This window comes from Telmatherina bonti (assembly GCF_933228915.1).
Source record: "Telmatherina bonti genome assembly, chromosome: 24".
NCBI classification, from domain to species: Eukaryota; Metazoa; Chordata; class Actinopteri; order Atheriniformes; family Telmatherinidae; genus Telmatherina; species Telmatherina bonti.
In genome coordinates, this window is record NC_136633.1 from 12,502,843 (window position 1) to 12,524,540 (window position 21,698).

At 39.1% G+C, this 21,698-nt stretch overlaps 3 protein-coding genes across 3 annotated transcripts in view; 2 read left to right on the forward strand and 1 right to left on the reverse strand.

Moving 5' to 3' along the window:
- Positions 1–723: 723 nt before the first annotated feature.
- Positions 724–3,303, forward strand: LOC306773919 (D-beta-hydroxybutyrate dehydrogenase, mitochondrial; the record flags this gene model as incomplete). Its single annotated transcript, XM_079263863.1, has 4 exons — positions 724–1,072; positions 1,786–1,938; positions 2,020–2,153; positions 2,938–3,303. 4 exons carry the CDS (start codon positions 724–726, stop codon positions 3,301–3,303), a joined length of 1,002 nt encoding a protein of 333 aa, XP_079119989.1.
- Positions 3,304–6,579: 3,276 nt separating this feature from the next.
- LOC306774100 (neuronal acetylcholine receptor subunit alpha-2-like) lies at positions 6,580–12,310 on the reverse strand (the record flags this gene model as incomplete). The annotated part of the gene is made up of 7 exons (XM_079264083.1): positions 12,194–12,310; positions 12,005–12,049; positions 11,754–11,863; positions 10,898–11,117; positions 8,525–9,027; positions 6,794–7,175; positions 6,580–6,705 (listed from the first exon to the last, which is right to left on the reverse strand). Exons 2-7 carry the CDS (start codon positions 12,032–12,034, stop codon positions 6,580–6,582), a joined length of 1,371 nt encoding a protein of 456 aa, XP_079120209.1. The 5' UTR covers positions 12,035–12,049; positions 12,194–12,310.
- Positions 12,311–17,813: 5,503 nt separating this feature from the next.
- Positions 17,814–21,698, forward strand: part of als2b (alsin Rho guanine nucleotide exchange factor ALS2 b) — a 29,977-nt gene continuing 26,092 nt past the window's right edge. The window contains exons 1-5 of the mRNA XM_079263652.1: positions 17,814–17,888; positions 18,276–18,350; positions 19,757–19,902; positions 20,045–21,012; positions 21,087–21,426. Of these exons, the coding sequence (XP_079119778.1) occupies positions 18,331–18,350; positions 19,757–19,902; positions 20,045–21,012; positions 21,087–21,426 (1,474 nt within the window). The 5' untranslated portion in view covers positions 17,814–17,888; positions 18,276–18,330. The remainder of the gene's footprint in view (positions 17,889–18,275; positions 18,351–19,756; positions 19,903–20,044; positions 21,013–21,086; positions 21,427–21,698) is intronic.

Here is a 21,698-nt window from a genome sequence, read left to right on the forward strand (position 1 = left end):
GCAGTGGAAATGCAAAAGAATGTGTATTTCCCAACCCTACCAAGTTGATCTCCTACATGGAAACAGTGATCCCCTACCAATGGACTATGGTTTACATCCCAAAGCCTACCTTGATATTGTTGCTGACCATGTCCATCTTTTATGACCACAGTGTAGCATCTTCCAGCTGGATAATGCACCATGTCTAAGCAAATAAAGTAGCTGGTGATTGAAGTTGTATTCCTATACGCCTGATTAAGAAATAAACTGTGTAGTGATTTGAAATGAAAGCTATTTTGTCTGCAACTTAACTTCACCTGAGCTGCACCTGGCATGACATGTATGTTGAAAAAATACCTAAAATACACTAAAACCTTTAAAAGTAAACTTGATTTGACAATCTCATGTATAATTTATTAAACAACATGCTGTTGATTATGTATAAAAACATATATTTATCCTTAAAAGTCTACATGTCCCATGATGTTATACCAGTGTAGCATCAGCTTTTCACATTTTCTGTAAATTCTAGCCTTAACTTTCTGTGAGTTGTTTATCTGCTCTGCATGAGCTGTATAATTTAGCATTTCAGGAAACAACACAGCTCATCTTATACAACAGAGGTTTCTTTTACATCACATGAAAACGGAACAAATTGCATGAAATCAGGGATTGCGTATAATATTGCCGGAGATGGTGCAAGCAGGCACTCAGCACAGAGTGGTTTCCAACAAGTCTGCAGCAATGAATTCCTTTTTCTTCTTTGCTCAAATCATCAGCCCCATCTCTGCTGTCCTGCTGTATGTCTTAGTCAAGCTGGTGTCTTTCTTCCAGCATAGCCAAGAGCAGGATGGCTGTGGCTACGCCGTGCTGATAACAGGCTGCGACAGCGGCTTCGGACACCAGCTGGCTCGCTGTTTAGACCAGAGGGGATTTGTGGTCTTTGCTGGGTGTTTGTTTCCAGAGAGAGCTGGAGCCCAAAATCTGGCTAAACAGTGCTCCAGTAATCTGAAAATCCTCCAACTGGACGTGACCAGTGATGAAGACGTGGAGCAGGCAAAGAAGACTGTCCTTAAGAACCTACCGGAGAAAGGTAAGAGGTTCAGCAGGAGAACATGTCATTTGGATGAAGACTCTTGACTGTCCAAAATTTAATTTAATTTAAATTAAAAAAAAAAAAAAAATGTTATCAAATTTAAATAATAGAAAATCTAATTGTAGATATTGTTTGTGTCTCATATTTAACTTTGAATACAGAAATGTTCAAAAAAATATTATATTGATTGAAAAAGACCAAATTATGTCCTCTATTTAAAACATAATAGTTATTTTTTTCCATTATCTCTCCAATGAAACAAAAAATAAACACTCCACCAACAAAAAAGTAAATTAATTTACAAAAAAATAAAAACTTTAAAAATTGATCCAATTTTTTTAAAAAAAATGGAATAATGTAAACCTTTTTCTGACATATAAGTTTTAATGTAATCTGAGTTCACTCAAAGTAAAAAGAAATACAAATATTTATGGCTCAGCATTTGCCATATTTTTGAGTTTTAATTGTACCACTCTAATTAAATGGGTATTAATATGTCATAATTTTTTCTGAGTCATCTCTCTGTTACCCCCCACCATCACCAACCACATTTATCTATTGTGGCTTTAATAAATCTGCACATTTCTGACTTTATTTTTTCTTCCTGTCAATAAAAAACAGTTTCTGGTTAAGACATTGCCCATTATATTCTAGTATTAGTTATTGTTCAGAAAGGAAAGATTGATCACGGTTACGTTTTACCTCATCAGGTCTGTGGGCAGTTGTGAACAATGCTGGGATCTCAGGCTGGGCTGAAATCGAATGGAGTACTATTGAAGATTTTCACCACATGGTGGATGTCAACTTATTTGGATGCATTAGGACCTCCATCGCTTTCTTGTCTCTGGTTCGTGCCACCAAAGGTAAGTAAAATATTCAGCAGCATTTCTTATATCCTTACAGTGCTGTACAGCAACAGATAAAAGGAATTATTTATGTTGCAGGCCGGATGGTTTATGTTTCAAGCATCTTTGCCTTCTTTCACTGCCTCAACATGGGAGCGTACAGTGTCTCAAAGAGAGGATTGGAAGCGTTTGCAGACTGTTTAAGGGTAGAAATGGCTAGTTTTGGTGTGAAGGTACAGTATTCCTAAAAAAAAAAAACAAACAAACAAAAAAAAACCCACAAAAAAATCCAACCAAAAAAATATTAACTAGACCTCTGGGACCTGTCCTGCAGGTTTTAGAAGTTTAACTGCTATAACACATCTGTTTTAAATGAATGTATCAAGAGGCTGATAGATAGATAGATAGATAGATAGATAGATAGATAGATAGATAGATAGATAGATAGATAGATAGATAGATAGATAGATAGATAGATAGATAGATAGATAGATAACTTTATTCATCCCCAAGAGGAAATTTTAGCTTATGCAGATTCTGATAAGTTGTTAAAGAATCATTTCATTTAAAACAAAACACATTTTGTTTCTTTACCCTCCAAAATGGATTTAAGCAAGAGACTGCATTATGTTAGCCTCTTCACCATGACATGCTAAATGAGCTAATAAACTAAGTTAAAGGTCAATCTGATAATTAAGACTTCATAGTTAATATTAGCCCAACAGTGGTTCTGAAAGAATGGCAATTAGAATAGTAAAAACAGAGCATTTTGTTTAGTTTAGATACATCAGGACCCACGACTGCCTCTATGTGCAATCTTCATGCTAGCATGTTGCTAACTAGCTTAACAGCTCAACCACCTTTCATTTTAATTGAATATGAAAAATTGAAATGTAAAATAGCTTAAGTGTGTCTTTAAATAGCAAAAAAAAAAAAACACTTTTCAAAATTAGAAGACTATTAACACAAATTAATTTTATTAATAAAACTAATTTAACATTTGACCCATCTCTTTAGGTGAGCATTATCCAGCCGGGTAATTTTGCTGGTGCTACCAACATACTGAACATGAAAACTGGTTTGGATATCTGGGATAAACTGGACGACGAGCGAAAGCTGATCTTCAACAGACAGTACATTGAAATCGCCAGTGAATACTTCACATCAGCATGCAGGTCCGGATTCAAGAGCGCAGACCCGGTCATCAAGGCAATGCTGCATGCGCTCGTGTCTGCAAAGCCGAAACACAGATATCTGCTCGTCTCTGCTGTTGACATGTTCTTCTTTAAGGTTTTCCCTTTTCTTCCCTCTTTTCTCACTGATGCAGTGTTTTCTCTCAGCTCCATGTCAGCCAAAAGAAAAGAGATGCTTTACGCTAAATGAAATGCACATGAAGCAAACTGGTCTTTGCTCGTGTGTAGCTATACTTGTACTTAAGCTTCTTTGTCATTCAATTTAGATCAGCTGATATTCTTCAATGTAAAATAAGCTTCTGTTCTAATACTTATTAATCTGAAGATGTTATATTTCATTTTGTTTGCACAGAATTCTTTTTTCATTGATGTCTGCCTTTAAAAACAACAGCTTCGATTCATGATTATTAAAAATATGTCAGATCCCGTGAAGCCAGGATCCTCTTTGGCTTTTCTGGTTTTATGCTGTTAGTGTTGAAGTATGAGTTAATCCTCCTTGATTTTGCTGGTTAGTTTGCTGATTGATACTGTTTTATCGCCAATATTTATGTTAACAAATGCTCAACTGAATATCTGCTAAACATAACCAAGGAAATGTCCCAGACTGTAAATGTTGATTAAAATTGTTATCAAAAGAGCTCCTTCTGACATGATTTTGTTTTCAGTCTATATTTTTATTTGCTTTACAATATATAAAGTAATATAACCTTTTATTCCTGCTTATAAATGGTATCCTACAATGATACAATCCCAAATATGGAAGCAATCTTTCTGCTTCAAACAGTCCAATGATATGTTTGACCAACAGAGTAAAAGCCATTAAAAAAAGAAAAAAAGGAAAAAAAAAAAAGGGATTATATTTATGTATTTGTGTAGCCTTTTCAGGGCACCCAAAGCACTTTACATGATATCCATTTGATCTATATTCCTTCAAGATGATGGTGAGCTACATGTGTAGCAACATAGCTGCCTTGGGGCAGACTGACAGAAACAAGGTCGCCAATGCTCGTCAATGGCCTCTGACCACCACCTATCATTCACACACATGCTAACCCTGGAGGCAAGAAGGGTGATTTTTTTTGCCCAAGAACACAATGACAAATTGACTAAAGTAAGCAATTAAATTATGAAAAGAAAGTATTTTGACTCCTATTTCTCTTGCATATTAATTAATGCTATAGGAAGTAACAAAGGCTCCTCTGTGAAGTGTGTTAAAACTCGGGAGAGAAAAGAAAACCTGGTCATATCTGGGTGTTGACTTTTTTATATGACTGAAACCACTGCCATATGGTTTAATCCCATCAGCAAAGTTGCAACCAAAGAAAATTTACAGGTCTGGGACCATTTATGTAGAAAGACGCTACAATAGAACAACCACACAGTGAAGTTCACAAGAATAACTGTAGCCCAAGATATGACAAGAAAATCCCAGTTATCCTCTTTTTCACCAGTTACTTAATTTGGTCCATCCTTTTAGTAGTAAGTTTGACATGGTGGGATCACACATCGATGATGAGAATCTCCCTTTCCACCACATCCTAAAGCGGCTGTGTTGGACTGAGATCTGGTGACTGTGGAGGCCATTGGAGTACAGTGAACTCATTGTTCATTGTTCATGTTGAAGCATCAGAAGATGGTACACTGTAGTCATAAAGAGATGGACATGGCCAGCTGTGGTGTTTAAACCACACTAATGGACTCAAAATGTACCAAGAAAATATCCCTCATGTCATTATACTAGGACGAAGCCTTGCTGTCACTTTGTTTATATCGAATCCTGACTACCTTCTGAATTTCAGTAGTTTTCCAGCCTTCTACTGTCTGCTTTTACTGACTTGCTTTTGCCTTTCCATCACCTCCAACCCATTTCTACTAGCCCCATTGGTCCGAGCTTTGGTTACTTCAAGATTGGATTATTGGGAATTCTTATTTATGGCCTGTCCCAAATATGTCCTGAAAAGTCTCCAGCGAGGGTTCTGATGAGAACTAGTGGCAGAAATCAGATTTCTCCAGTTTTATTGTCTCTCAGTTGACTCCCCATTGAATCAAGGATAGAGTTTAAAATTCATTGAGCTCTCCATGACCGAGCTTCATTGCATAACAAAGCTCTCATAGTTCCATATATTCCAAATGCACTTCGCTCTCAGACTGCAGGTTTATTTGTGGTTCCAGAGTCTCTACAAGTACAATGGGAGGAAGAGCTTTCGACTGTCAGGCTCCTCTCTTATGGAACCAGATCCCAGTTTGGTTTGGGAGGCAAGCACCCTCTCCACCTGTAAGATCAGGCTTAAGACCTTCCTTTGAGATAAACCTTATAGTTAGGTTAGGTCTAGCCCTTCCCTTAGTTACACTGCCATAGTCATAGACTACTGAGGGATGTCCCATGATGCACTGAGCGCTTCCTTTCATCTCTCTGCTCCTTATCCTACCATGTAGAAACATATGACAGTATTGGCATTATCATATTTCTCATCTTTCTGCATGTCTTCCGAGATAGAAGTTGCAGTGCATATTGGTCTCTCTTTCCTGCCCTCTCCACCCCAACCAGTCCAGGTAGAGGACTGTACTCCTTGAGCCAGGTTCTGCCAGAGGTTGTTTCTTCCTGTTAAAAGGGAGTTTTTCTCTTTCCTTTGTGCAGCTCAGGACGGGGATTGGATCCAAGTCAAGATTCAAAGCAATCTGTTGGTTTTCCTTTACTGGGCTATTTATTATAAATGAACTGGTATTGATGTGTCTGTAAAGTGCTGAGATGACATTGTTGTAAAGTGGTGCCACACAAATGCTTTGATATCATCAAAGCATTTTGGTTTCTGAATATTTTTTCTTCTTCATACCATTTCTGTAAACCCTAAAGATGGTTGCGTGAAAATTCCAGTAAACACTCAGACCAGCAACCAAAGTCACTTAAATCTCCTTTCTTCCTCATTCTGATACTCAGTTTGATCTTCACCATGTTTACTTGTCTGGATATGCTGAACTTCTGCCATGTGATTGGCTAATTAAATATTAGTTTTGACAGGCAGTTAAACAGGTAAACCTGATAAAGCAACTCGTGAATCTGTCTTGCATTAGAGTACATTAAAAATCTAAAAGACGAATATATTAAATTTACAGTTATTTGGCCAACATAGTTTGCATTAAATAGAAACTGTTCAGTTGGTTTCAATTTGCATTTTGAGTCACTATGTCCCCAACACTGGATTTCTGAATCCTGAGGAAATAAATATTGTTGTTTATGTCATGAACAAGTCCATCATTTTAAATAATCTGCACCTTTATTTTATTTCATGCACACAAAAAACAACTTAGAGTGACATAGCTGGGTTTTGACATCAACTCTTTGACATAAACTCTCCAGTTTGGTTTCCTTGTTTGAAATTTTAAAAATAAACATCGATCAGCAACTAAAGAAATGTTATCAATATTAATTTTAATATTTTTCATGCTTTCAATTCCCATATTGCTTTTAAATCATCCCAGAGAGCCATGGAGGCAGGAAGAGCCCAATGGTTCCCAACAGACACACTATAATGAACATCCACAAGAAGATCCGGTCTACAACCATGGCCACATACTTCCAGTCCTCCTTTACCTGCACAAATGTAAAATCAAGACACCATGAATACATGGAACCCTGCACATTCAGTAGACTAAGCATCAGCAAATGGAGACAAACTTACCAAAAAATCTGCATCCTCCGCCCTCAAGTGCTGTGCAATATAAGTCACCCCATCAATGGCTGAAACTACCGCAGGGGACAGAAGAGAGTCCAGCTGACTCTGGATCAGACCATGAACTGGATTCCAGTCCAACCTGAGACACTGAGGTGAAGAAGGAGACAGGAAAGAAGTCCTCGGCTGACTAGATATCCTCATCCCAAACCTTGCCAAGTGATGCGAACCTGGATAAACATGAAGGTTGCAGTGGTCTAATTTTTCTCTGCCGTCAAAGGAGTTGAGCTGGTAGTAGCTGCTGTCATCCTGGTCGCCATGTAGATCAATAATCGATTCCTGAGTGTTCCAGGTGGACTCACGGAGGGCATCGTCTGCGAGGTGGTATTTCCTGAAAAAACAGTGTGAGGTGAAAATGTTGAATTACCGGTATGTGAATGGGCTGAAACACGAGGGACACCTATATACACTGGCTGATCAGGCCATTTTGACACACTTGAGGAACAATACAATACTCTAAACAAACTACAACATAAATTTAACTAATTAGTGTAGTGTGAAAGGTAACCTAATAAGAAAGTAATCTAAACAGTCTGAAAATGACAAATAATGCAAAAACAACTATCAAATAGAAAAACCTAAACCCATCTTACACCTCGCCTCTTAACAAATGGCTGAGCCCAATTAGACATTGGCCTGATTTAAGGACCTCCAGTGCAGCTGGGACTCTTAGGCAAGCTGGGCAACTCCAACAAAGGAACTGGTAACTCAAAAGGAAAGTATTTTAATTGAAAGCAAACCAAACTCAAAAATCATTCAGAGAACGCAAACCTCCGCCAAGGCCTTTAAAATGTTGCTGAATCCAAATGGTAATCCCGATCACCACCAAAATTAAATCAGTTCTTCCTTTTCAAATTTCCACCAAGTCCTGAAAATTTCATGAAAATCCGTCCATAACTTTTTGAGTTATGTTGCACACAGACAGACAAACAAACAGATAAATGTCAGCAAAAACATAACCTACTTGGCGGAGGTAATTAACAAGGCGACAATGTAAGTTAACTAAATGTGTGCACCCAGTCAGTTAACCCCCCTTTCAACACAGTTAATAAAAAATTAAGCGTATATTGAAAAAAAAAAAGTTTATATAACTGAAAAAACGGAAAGTTACCAGACCTTTACTGGTGTGGCAGCTCATGCTGCCATCACAAGCATAAACAGAATAAAACCTCAGGGCACCACTCTCAATGGAGGGAAAACGTTTATCATTAAATACCTCTGTCTCACAACGTTTTCATAGAGTTCTGGTTTGAGTTTACTTCACGTAACAAGATGGATTTTGGTTTAAATTGATTGGATTATGAATGGCTCCACTGGCAGATTTGTACATAAGGAGTGTTTCTCACAACCATTTCTCTTATGACGCCTGAAAAGTCCTATTTTTGAGCCAATAATTTGGTTGCAGATGGGTGTTTTCCTTCAGGAACACCTAATCTTCTGGTTATCTGTGACATCTGTGACCATTTATGGCATCTGTTAATCCGTAAAATGAAAAAAGATGGCTTTTCGGTGTGTCTCTTCTTGCTGGGCTCTTGTTCCACTCGAATCCACTTCAGCCACTTGGGTTCCTATGCATACAGAGTGCTGATGAAGGACAAAGTTCTGGAGCACAGATCTAAACGTGCTCCAAAACCAACTTTTTTCAAGCATGCAGCTGATTCCCCCTCCTTGCTGTCTCACCTTATAGACCTGAGTCCATGTTGTGGACGCTTCATGCACAGCCAGTGTGGCACCACAGAGAGGAAAAGCCTCCGAACCCATCCAGGCATGGTGTGCGTCTCCGACGAGCGGTGGTGAACGTTCAGCACGAACACCGTGATGATGATCGACAGTGTGACAAAGATCATAGTGAAAAGCAGATACTCTCCGATGAGTGGGATGACCAGCGACGTGGACGGGATGATCTCTGTGATGAGCAGCAAGAAGACCGTAAGCGACAGCAGCACGGAGATGCACAGCGTGATTTTCTCGCCGCAGTCTGACGGCAGGTAGAAGACGAGGACGGTGAGGCAGGAGATGAGCAGGCAGGGGATGATGAGGTTGATGGTGTAGAACAGCGGAAGACGCCGGATGACAAAGTAGTAAGTGATGTCAGGGTAGATCTCATGGCAGCAGTCATATTTCTTGGTGTTGTAGGTTCCCACTGCGTTCACGATCGCCCACTCTCCACTTTCCCAGTAATCCTAGAAAGGAGACAATTATAACCCAACAATCCAACCAACATTAATTATAACCCCACAGCCACCACTTCAATAATGTTGGAGAGTGACAAGTATTACTACTACACCACAACAAAAGGTTCTTCTCTGTGTTCACATTCTGTCTTCCTAATGGTTTTCAGCAACTCTTTCCTCTCCACACAACACCTGACAAGATGCCTGACTTAAGATGACTCTCCCAAGACCAACACACACACACACACACACACACCTCTTTTCCGTTTAAGTTGACTGCAGTTTCCACAACATGAAAAACAGAACTGCGTGAAATCATAGTGAAACTTTGCATCAACAGTTCATGATTCGACCACAGAGATGGCATCAGGCGCCACATTTAAGCACAATTTTATGAAAATCATGTCATTTTTTTAAATTGTGGTTCAACAGAAATATATATTTTTTTTAAATATTGATGGGACCTGACAGCTAATATTTTGTTGAACAACCCTTTGAGGCGTTCACTGCAATCAGGGTTTTCCTGTAACTCTCAATCAGACTTCTGCACCTGTTGGCACATTTCTGGTTCACAACTTATCAACAAGGGGCTGTCTAGGAAATTTTGTGCACTATCATTACTATTATTATATTATATTATATTATATTATATTATATTATATTATATTATATTATATTATATTATATTATATTATATTATATTATATTATTAATCCTTTCAGACACATTTCAAAAGCCGTGTCCCTTTCCAATAAATTATAATTTAGCAAATTTGAATTTATTATCACTTTCTTGAGTTTGTAGTTATTTGAGTGACTATTGTATATTTAGCCATTTATTTAATGAGCAGGTGCCTTTACAGTTTAAATCTTTAATACTTTCCACCTCAGATTATGCTTCCTTAAAAAGGAAACTCCCACAAACGCATGTGCAACCAGGTCAGGTGAAAAGATCACTGCTTCTTGGGAGTGGGTGTGACACTAAGATTATAATACTGAAACAGAGTTTGCAACAGTCTCTTAAGATTCAGCTGTTTCTTCTTAACTTTCCTTGTAGTCCTCCAAAAGCTTCCTGCAGCTGGTAGTTTCAGATACTCTCATTAGATTGTTGAACTATTTGTTTCTAAATCTGATTGTAGCTCTCTGTGGCAGTCAGGACCCACTGCAGCCAGTTTGAAACAGTTCCTCCTTTCATTTCCTTTTCAGCTGCTGGACGTGTGATTTAGGTTGAAAGCTTTGCAAACAGACCCAAGACATTCGCCATAAATATGTTTTTTTTCTGACGCTACTATGACAGTCTTCTGCAATCATTATTTATTTGCTGTATAAAAAGCCTCAAGTACCAATAAAAATCCCCACAACATAAAAAGATCTCCTTCATGTTTGTCGTAATTGGGCTGTTCTCCTAGGCCGTTTGATTTGATCCATCTAGTTCACAGAGATCTCTGCTGCATTATCTGACAAATGATCTGGTGATAAATAAAAATGTATAACATAACATAACATCACTTACTAAACTGTCCGTGTCACATCCATCACATAACAGACATTACATAATAAATGAAGCATTTGATGTTATCATCTGATAATCATCCACTATTTTGCGATAAATCGTCATTTAATGGTCATGCCGGATAATGTGAAAAATGTCTTTGGCAATATTTATTCTGACCATGAATGCGAACTGCAGAAATTTCTCTGACTTTTCCTGTCTGCATGCACATTGTTTCTGTAATGCTGCACTGCAAAGTGATTATGTTCATTACAAAATGAGCCAGAGTTTGCTGCCGCCTGTCTGCAAACCAAAACACTGAAAAAGGCCAATGTGAGCCTCTGAGGAGAGGAAGTAAACAGCAGGAGTTAAAAGGTGCATGCAGCACCTTCAAGTCCACTGTGCTTTCTAGAGGCTCCAAGTCAATCTTGGCGCGATCGTATGTCCAGGATCCGAACTTCATCTTGCAGCTCTGCTGGTCAAATGGAAAGAATGTGACATCGATGGAGCAGGAGGACTTGTAAATGGCCGGCGGTACCCAGCGGACTCTGCCGGTGTGGAATAGCTGGGCCTTGGTCATGTGTGTGATGGCAAATTCTCCATCTGCACTAAAGGGAAGGAGGATTAAAAAAAAGGAACAGAAATAGAACAAGAGTTTTTAAATGGATTATATTATGTGTCTCATTCTATTCGGAAGGTGAATCAATAAACCTGGAGCTACGCAGATTAACATAGGAAGCTTAATAATTGATGACTGAATGTTAACGATACTGTATTCATGATGCAAGCTCATGTCATCTGCATGCTAAAGGAGGAGAAAGTTTCATCTCCGTCCAGATAAATCTCAGAGTTAATACTTCCTCGGCCCCTCGAGGGTTGGAAACTCGACTGAAACTGTATGATGCAAGATCTCTATGCAGCTTTAATCCAATCAGGGTCATTTACTCTGCAGCATAATTTGCATGTATCACCGGTTTATAAGATGGATAAAAAGCGCAGAAATACTGTGGAACCATCAAGATTCGGTGCTCCACATAAGTGGCCTTCACTCCCTCTTCAGTGGAAGAGGGTGTCATTATGGATCAAGCAGATAATTGGCCATTGCAGATCATTTCCACCCACAGAAATTCAACATCGCTTCTGTTGAATTGTGTGTCCTGCAAACTGACAATACACCATGTTGTGTTTGCAAGAAAGAGTTTATCTGCTATATTTAAAGGCTACTGAATAAAATCTTCTTTTACTTGTTGTACAGCACGATGTCAGGCACCCAGATGAGCTCAGAGGGAACTCGGATGGACGTCACGTTGTCAAACTCGGCAGGACTCCACTGCAGTTTGTAATCTGTCCATTCCTGTCAGCAAATACACGTTTGTTAAGTTACGCAAATACTGACTAACTGAATTATTTTACAGATATTCTCACACCACCTCACAAGTCTCACATCTCTTATTTATTGGCTAACAGTTGCAATGCAACCTCCTTCAAGTCTTACCTGTTTTAGCCACACATTGGTTGTCATCATCTGATTTTTTTCGTCCTGTTTTGTGATCAAAATTGACATAATGAGTCTTAATTATAACCACATTAAATACAAAATGTGTATCTTTGTGATTTCTACTTATTTATTTCATCAGTGTCTAAATATCAATGTGAGTACAAAAAGCTAAAAGTGTGAACCCACCACATCTATTAGCTGTGCGATAGAAAGACCAAACTTGACAACCACCACGTCGGTGGTGTTCTGTGCCGGACGCGACCACTTGCTGTAGCCTCCAAACAAGCTCCTGAAGAGTGCATCCTCAGTGTAACCTTGACTCCAGTCTTTAGCCAGAACTGATGGTGAAAATCGATGGATTTTAAGTAAACTTTCAAGATTTATATCATTATCAACAACACAATGAAAAGGTGTTCCTGTATGGAAACATGACACTCTCCTATAAATGACAAAACCAGTATTATGGTTCATTTCTTTTCATTTGGAGTATTTTTTTTTCTTATAAGTAAAAGTAAACTGGTACCTCCCTGAATTTTTATTTCTGCCCCTGACGCTGTATAAATGTACCAAAATCCAACATCCAACATGGTTGCCATGAATATGTAAAGTAGTGATATCTGTAGTAATTAACCATTTATCAATACATTTGATAGTTTAATTCTTATTAAATCAGTTAGGCATGCATTACTGAACAACCTCTAGTGAATCTTTCTATGGTGTGTGTTTCCATATGTAGTGTATTTTGAGGCTATAGCTAACAGTCAACATAAAAATCTTAGCTAACAGTCAGTTAGCTTAAAAACCATTAAAAAACTAGCTTAACCCTGCCCAAAAGTATTACATACACATGCATGTCTTAATAAAACTAAAACAAATAGGATGATGAGTTCAAAATGACAAGTTTATTAAAGGACTGATAGCTAGACTCTAGCATTAGCATCACTAGTCTTTCTGCTAAGCTAAGCTAACTATTTCCTGATAGCATGCTTCATATTTGCTGCAATCCTTTTGTCAAAAAGTCAATACATTGACATTTGAAAGATTTTTCAAATTAGATCATGGTTTGCCTGTTTTGCTCACAACTAAACTAATTATCAGTAATGTTAACAATGTATTACATTTCTTGTAAACGTTTTACCAGCATGTTAACTGCTTTAGTGATTTTTAAACTAACAGAAGTAGCCTAATGTGCTGTTACCATTTTAACTCATGGAGCAGCCACTGGCTGGTCCTGTTCAATTTCAATATTTTACTTATGGGAAACTAAAGGAATATTGTCCTCAAAGTTTAAATGGAAGAAACTAAGTTGCCAAGAAACTTCTGTTACAGTTTCATGTACTGATCAAGAATAAGCACAAGTAGTAAGTACAGCATCAGAGGTCGCTTCAACTCCTTGATGTTCAGACATTATATTGACTTCTGCCTTTACAATATTATTGGGTTGGATCTTGTTTGGTACAATGACTTTCTGCCTTCATGGGTTTGCATTATGAGGCTTATTGATTAATGACGTCTTTATTAAATTGCATACAACTGAAAAATGTTCCGTAAGCTTCATTTAACTTAAAAACAAGTAAGAGATTTAGCTTTACTTGAATGCTTCTAAATATCACCTTTCTTTAGCACTTTCCCTTACTTTATCTTTCCTTGTGGAACAGATATAAACCTCATCTTTCTCTCCTATCTGGCCTTTAAAAAGCTGTTCCCCATCCCATTAAAGGCAAAATTGGTAAATGGAGGGTTTGATCAAATGTTGCACATATTGTGGTAAACTCAAGAGCATCTAAACAGGTTTTCCTGCAATTATTTGCCATTTGAAGCGTAATTTCATGCTTTTTTTTTAAATGCAGTGTTTGACCTCTTCTATCAGTTTGGATTTGATTACTTTTGCATGAAAAATACTGTTGAATGCTGCATGTGATCAGATTTCCTCCATTTTCACCCCCTGTGGAGCCCTCAGCTTTGAACTCTGGAGCAATCTGGCGTCATCAGCCAGCAAAGTGGGATTAGCCAGTGTGTGAAACACTAAGCCAAAATCCCCAAGTCTGCAAATATGTAAGCCAAGCCAGTTTTTGTGATTATATTGGCTATTTATAACTGATGACATTATATTTTAGGAGATGTTTGCCAGTGGAGGAGAGACAGACTAAATGAGGGATTACACTGAGTTTGTGCCAAAATATTCAGTGTTAAGTCCACTCCAGAGGTCTTTCAGTCATTTTTCTCCATTAAAAAACAACCTTTTTTATGAAACAATGTGAGTATGTGATGTGTTAATGCTTTTGTATACTTGCTTTAGCTTTAGGATTAAAGTTCTTACCTAAAATTAATTTGTTATAAGGTGTTTCTCCTTAACCGTGGACATGTCCCTTCAACAACGGCTTAATTTTACAAATTGAAAATAAAATGCTCTTTAAAAGAAGAAAATGGAGCATTTTAATGATTAGAGACTGTATGTGGCGTTTTGGATGTTGGATAAACAGAATTAAGTTACTCGTGGAAAACGGATCTATAAAAAAAAAAAATACAACTTTCAAAATGTACAAAAAAAGATATGTATTATGCTAAATATCCGCAAAAAAACCTTTTGTGTCAAGTCACATTTATTAGGACACAAATTAAGTACAGATGATGTCATTTCTAAGGATTATTTTGCATTTAATTGGTTTTATTGTGCATAAAATTCTCTGTAAGAGGCGGGAAGCCAAAGGTTTATGAATATGTTATAACAAGAATGTTAACAGTGGATTTTAATTGTAGCCTACTTATTCCACTAAAAAACAAAGAAAAAGATGTGTTTGGTTTCATCACGTACCGGAGTTAACGAGAATCCAGCAGTAGAAGTACATTAGAGTCAGGTTGGTTTTCCACTCCATCAGAAACTCCCAACGATCCCACCTGAAGCTCAGACTGTCTCATAAACGTGTCCAAACTTTAATTTCCCACATTTCGTGTCCAAACAGTTTGTCCCAGATGTCTTCACGCAGCTGGATCCATCCCAGTTCGCTGCGTCCTGAACATCTGCGCCTCCCCTCAGGTCTCCGCTTCTTATCAGAGCTCCGAAAAAAGAAGAAAAAAAAAAAACCTTCACTCTTCTGAAACCTTACAGTGAAATTAACACAGCGCAGGAAATCTCTGCTTTCAGACAGATATATGGACACTGCATGCTGCATGTTTAATATTGCATTTATTTAAGGTTGATGTCTAATCTTTGCATTTTTCCTCATTCTAAAAGGGCTTTATTAGATCATCTTAATAAGATATATTAAACTGCTGCCATGTGATTGGCTAATTAGCCTTTATTGCCAACAAACAATTAAACAGGTAGAGTGTCTGATGAGTCTCTCTCTCTCTTTTTATTCAACTATGAAGAAGAAAAAAAAAGCATCATAACACCAGAAGAACACTAAGAATGAAGCATGGTGGTGGCGTGTCATGCTTTGGGGTTGCTTTTCCTCAGCTGGGGTGAGTTGAGCTGATTTGGAGAGGCTCATTTCTTCTTGTAAAAAGCAAAAGCAAAACAATAATTTGTATTACTTGTTTATTTTTCCAAATTCTAAATAATACATTACTACCTATGTCAGTTTAAAAAAAAAACAACCCAACATTATCCATGGTCAAATGCGGTTATATTCTTGGTTTCATTGTGTGTGTTGTTATGTCTGTGTTGTGGAGCTGTTCCTTTTCCCTTGTTTTTCTTTTCTTATCTTTTTTTCTTTGTCATGTATGTGTGATATACTGTGTATTTGTTCTAAAAAAAAATTAGATTGCCTGTCACCATCTGACTCCTTCGGCATCTCACAGAGTGCTGACTTAAGCAGATTAAAGTTTTGCAGTTAATACTGAATTTATCAATGATTGGAAATGACACCAGAGAAGCAGTTGGCTGGAAGATCTGCATGTTTTTCCTTTGACTTGGCTGTCTGGAGAGAGCACGGATGTAGATTTGAAGGTTACAGCTACAAGCATCCTGGAATAAAAATAAAATACTTTTCTCAGCCAATGCCACACTGCTTATTCTGTTATTGGTTTTTATTCGGTGTCATTTTTTGGACTTGATTATTAAGATAGAAAAAATAAAGCACATTGGCCCCCACATCATTACACTTACTCCACCGATAGCTGCTGGTGGTGTTGGTGGTGCAGAGCAGTCATGACTGGGCGACAGCCCAGTGAGACAGGACATTCGCTCTATACAGTCTGTTTTAGATTGTCTTGGTAGAGAGCTGTCGGTCATATCGTCCTGCAAACTTTGACTGGTTTCTGAGTGATGACAGGGAGACAAAAGAGTGTTTTTGTGGTTCTTTGTTCTTGGGACGTCTATGTCACAGCTTGTCTCTGACGTCTCCTGGTATATCCTCAACCTGCTATTTGGAGATGCTACAAGGGCTGACTCAAAATAATTCTTCAAAGGGCTTTCACATCATATAATCTTGAACTTGCCCTTGTGGCAGGAGCCTTTTTCAGATCATTAAACATGGAATAATTGGGGCAGACACTAAGTGACCACTGTGGGGTCCATGCCCACTGGAGTACCTGGATCCCAAATGCAATAAAAGCAGAATAAATAAAAAAATACAAAAATCTTTATGCAGACTTATCTCTTGACTGAAACTTTAATGTGTAATAATAACAAATTAATTAGATATATTAAATTGTCTAACCCTTCTGCTGTTGACTTTTGTTGTCACTGGTCCCGGTTGTTTTTGTCATGCAAGTCAACACTTAATGACAATATGCTGAGTCTAATTCATCTTAATTAATTGTCTATAATATGGGCATATGGTGTCTAAAGCTTTTTATAATTCAATACCAATTTTTTTGATGGGGGGGGGGGGGGGGGGGGGGGTGACTGGCAGGTGAAGGGAAAGGAGATTACAGGTTCGCTCATTCAATGTTCAATATTAATTTTTTGTGTTTTGGGCTAGAAAGGCTGAGAGGGACTTATTTGATGATCACTTGTTCAATGCAAACATTATTGTTTCTGCAAACAATACAAATTGTAAAGACTGATCATTTTATTTAACTGTTCATTTTATTTAACTTTATTTTCATTTTAATTTGATTCATTTATATTTCCAATAGCAAAGCTGGCACAGATTTTTTTCCCACGCTTGTGTACAAGACTTGTGTGATATTATGAGTTGCTATTTTAAAGTCACAGAAGTTACGCGATTAAATTTCACAGCTTTAGTCTTTGCGTTCTGGTAGTTTTGAGCCTTGTCGTTTTCCGTCGAGTCTCTTACAACAGCTGAGAGACGAGTGAGAGCAGGAAAATACTAAGAGGTCTCACTCTGATGTTCTTTTGATGATAGATAGATAGATAGATAGATAGATAGATAGATAGATAGATAGATAGATAGATAGATAGATAGATAGATAGATAGCTAGATAGATAGATAGATAGATAGATAGATAGATAGATAGAGTTGGTTTAATTTCTATTTCACCGACTTCAGTGAACGTTTGAGGCTGTAAACTTGTTTAATTATTACGAATTAAGAGCTACTAAGTTGATCATATGTGAACACACCTTACAATATACTTTCAATAGCTTTTTTCTAGTTGTTAATAAAAACATATATGATTTGTATTAATCTTTGTATAATCAAATTCGTGGCACGAAAATAGTTTGTAAAGCGTATGATGACTTTAAGATACGATCTTGGAGTCCAACTCAATCTGAACATGATCGACCATCTCGCTGCTTGGCGGTGCTTTGAGTTTATAGACGATCTTTGTAGTTAGCATCTCCCGGTGTGTCAACATTACAGGAGATGAAAAACAACCAGAGGCGTTTCGCTGCTGACCGGACAAAATGCTGATGAATTACCGGTCACTTTAACTGACCAGCCGAAGGAGTTGAACTACAAGCAGCTGGGTAAGAAAGTGGAGGCATTTTACCTAGAAAACAGCAGTAGTTTGTGCTAGCATTATTGTTTTCTCCCCCTAGTTAGCCGATTTGATTGACTGACATCAGCTAGCAAGATTAACGTGATATTTACAAGCAGGCAGTTCATGAAAACAGGTGACAAATACTACTTTTTCAACGCATTTTTGTTCAGATACAAATTATTTTAAATGTGGAGTTGATAGGTTTACATCTGATACAAAAGAAAGTCATAACAACTGGTTTCATTTTTACATTTACTCTGGGTTTTCCCCTGTTTTTCCACGTTAACAGTAAACATGGCTTAATCGCGGTGACTTTATCACAGTGATTTTATTGACAATCAGATGAGCTGATGATGCTTGGGTTGTGATTCAGGGCCAGCAGGAGCAGCAGTCCTGAGGTGCACCATGCTGATAGAGAAATAAACCTGATGGAAACCCAGAGGAAGAGGTAGGTCCCACCCAGAGTGCTGACCCTGATTATTAGGGGTGGAAAAAATCGAATTGAAAAATCTAAAATCGGGATTTTTTTGCTTCACAATTTTAAAATCGATTTTTTGTTAAAAAGTGTTTTTGTTTTTGTTTTTTTTTTTTCAAATAAAAAAATTAATTCACTGTACAATTTATGTCATTTTTATTGTTTTTATTGATATTTTAACTTGTCTTTTTGGGCGATATAGCAGCAGTGGCTATATTATGGCTACTTTTCCTAATAGAAATCATGAAAAATTACTAGTAAAAGTAAGTTTCATACATTTTTTTTTGTTTGTTTGTTTTAATCTACAAAAATCAGCAATGTTGAAGAATTGTGAGAATCGCAATTTATATCAAATTGGCACCCCAAAAAAATCTGAATCGAATTGAATTGGGACAAAAGCATATGGTCACAGCCCTGGGGATTATCCTCTTCAGCTGCTGCTTTCAAGCTGGATGTGATCGCCATGTGACATCGCCTATGGATGAAACACTGCTTACTTCTGCTTTCACCCACAAAACAAGTGTTGTTCCAATTAAAGCTGTGGAGGAATGCTGAGGAGATGCTCGATCAGCCACCCACACACACCTCTCTTCCTTATATTTTTATTCTTACAATCAATGTGTCACTTCATTAGATAAGTATCTCATGTTCTATTAGATGAGTTTTCTTTAATCGATAATCGGCAAGGCAAGTTTATTTGTATAGCACCTTTCATGTACAAGACAGTTCAAAGTGCTTTACATGAAACATTAAAAGCTTTACAGAAGAAAAAGCATAAAAGAAAATACAAATAACAAAATCGTAATAAAATCATAAATTATGTTAAAATAATTACAAGCAGAATTAAGTAAAAGTTACTGGGCAGTTCTGTTGGTTCTGAAGCCAGATTTGTAAGAAAATCAGCCTTACGGATCTCTCTATTCTATTCTATTCTATTCTATTCTATTCTGCAGTCATTTAGCAGATGTTTTTATCCAAAGCAACCTACATATGAGTGAGAACAACACAAGCATGAAATCAAACAGTAGAGGACATCGTAGGAAAGATGCTAGTGGACTGTCCACTGTAGCACTTCCTTCCATGAAGTGCTACAGGCTTTTTTTTTTTTTTTTAATTTTGTTTTGTTTTTTTTGTTTTTTTGTTTACTCTCTTCACACCCTATTATATTAACTATGTTATATATAGTAAGGAATTGCAGTAATCGATGCGTGAGATGACCAGAGCCTGAACCAACAGCTGAGTCGTGTGTTCTGTTAGGTACGGTCTGATTCTCTTGATGTTGTAGAGAGCAGATCGGCAGGTACGGGCAACCAAGGCAACATGGACCTTAAAGGTCAACTGGTCATCCATATATACTCATTGATTTAATTGTCCTCCAGCTCTGAAGATGACTGTGGCGGACAGCGGGGCCTCCTCCATACCTGGAAGGGCTACTCCTACAGTGTCACCCCAGAAAAGCTGCTCCTCCCGCGGCCGGTCCTTCAGGTTGCTTTGGGCACGCGACACAGCGTTCTACTGGTTGAAGGCAAGACTTGTCATCGTTTAACTAAAGAGGAAAACATGACAGGAAGTTTACAGCACATGTTGAAAGCTGAATAAACCATCAGTTCATGTCATTAAAGTTTGCCTGTTAGGTGATTAACCCGTGGAAATGACTTCCTCTACAGGTGGGCAGGTGTACAGTTTTGGGGAGTTGCCATGGAAGCAGAGTCAAGCATCGGAGACGACCACACCGACCATGGAGAGCGCGCTCAGTGGGCAGCGGGTGGTCGCCGTCGCAGCTGGGAGCTTCCACAGCGGGGCTGTGACGGAGGACGGTGACGTTCACATGTGGGGGGACAACGGTGCTGGACAGTGCGGCCTGTCGGGTCTCAGCAGCGTCCCCAACCCAACACCGGTGGCTCTGGTGGACTCCAACAACGGCGCTGCTCAGATGGTGCCGGTTCTGGAGCTGGCGTGTGGAGAGAAGCACACTCTGGCACTGTCCGTCCAGAGGGAGGTGTGGGCGTGGGGCAGCGGTTGCCAGCTGGGCCTCAACACCAACGTTTTTCCTGTGTGGAAACCACAGAAAGTCGAGTTCCTGAAAGGGAGGTATGTCTTACAAGTCGCCTGTGGGGCTTCGCATAGCTTGGCTCTGTTGCACTGTCTCGGCCCCGTGGATGTCCACCGGCCGCCTGTGGACAAATGCCGGCGGTGTAATCAGCTGCTCTACACCATGACGGACAAAGAGGACCATGTGATAATTTCCGACAGCCATTACTGCCCGCTTGCTGTGGAGCAGACTGGAGACGAGGGCCGGCTGGAGGCGCCTGCACTTGTTCAGGGACTCAAAACATCCCCGTCTGAGCCAGTCCTCCCCTCCCACGTCTCCTCCACCTCAGATTCTGCTTCACCTGCTCCTGTTGCTAGCACCGAGAACACTTCTGACCCCTCCGACGCTCTGAACTCAGAGGAAGAGGAGGCGCGCTTGCCTAACGGAGTGCACCCGGGCTCGACTCAGTCCAGAGCTGGCGCTCCTGTGGTGAAGAGTTCCCCTTATCCAGATGAGCAGGCCGTGAAGGACTACCTGAAGAAGCTGTCGGATAACACCCAGGCGGATGCGAAGACGGCTGCTGGAGGGCTGCACGCCCTGCTGGTGAGCTGCAGTCATGGATGTTTACCTTAAATCTCTGCTAATATCTTATTTAATGTCTCGTTTACACTTTTCAGCCCTCCTCCAACGTGTCCTCCACACTCAACAACCTCGTGGCCTCCTGTGCGTCTGCGGTGGGCGAGCGGGTCGCCTCCACCTATGAAGCCTTGTCCCTTAAAAAGATGATGAACTTCTACCTGCCGTCCGGCGCCTCCCGGTCAGACGGGGTTGCTGTTGGTGACAACATGGCCGAGCGTGTCCGGGAGGAGGACTCCATGCAGGGGAAGAAGAGCTGCAGCACCGGGGACATCCGCGAGGAAGAGGCGGAGGGTTTGCGGCGCCGCCTGTCGCTGCCAGGACTCCTCTCTCAGGGTAGATACGCTGTTCACGTCTTATCCTCCTCCTATGCCCTGCTGCGTAAGTACGCCATGCGCGTGTGCAGGCTGATGTTGCATGCTTTGTGTTTCTGTCGTCAGCAGCACAGCGTCACTCCCACTTCCAAGATATTGTCCATTTTCCTGAATATTAAAACACTTTTATTATATTTAAAGGATTTATTTACAGTTTTGCTCGTGTTTGTGGCTGAAAACTTTTTTTTTAAAGCTTTTCTGAAATTTGCCTTTAAGTTTTGGTGAATTAAACCTTTTTTTTTTTTCTTCTTCTAATAAGGTCCACATAGACATATTGGA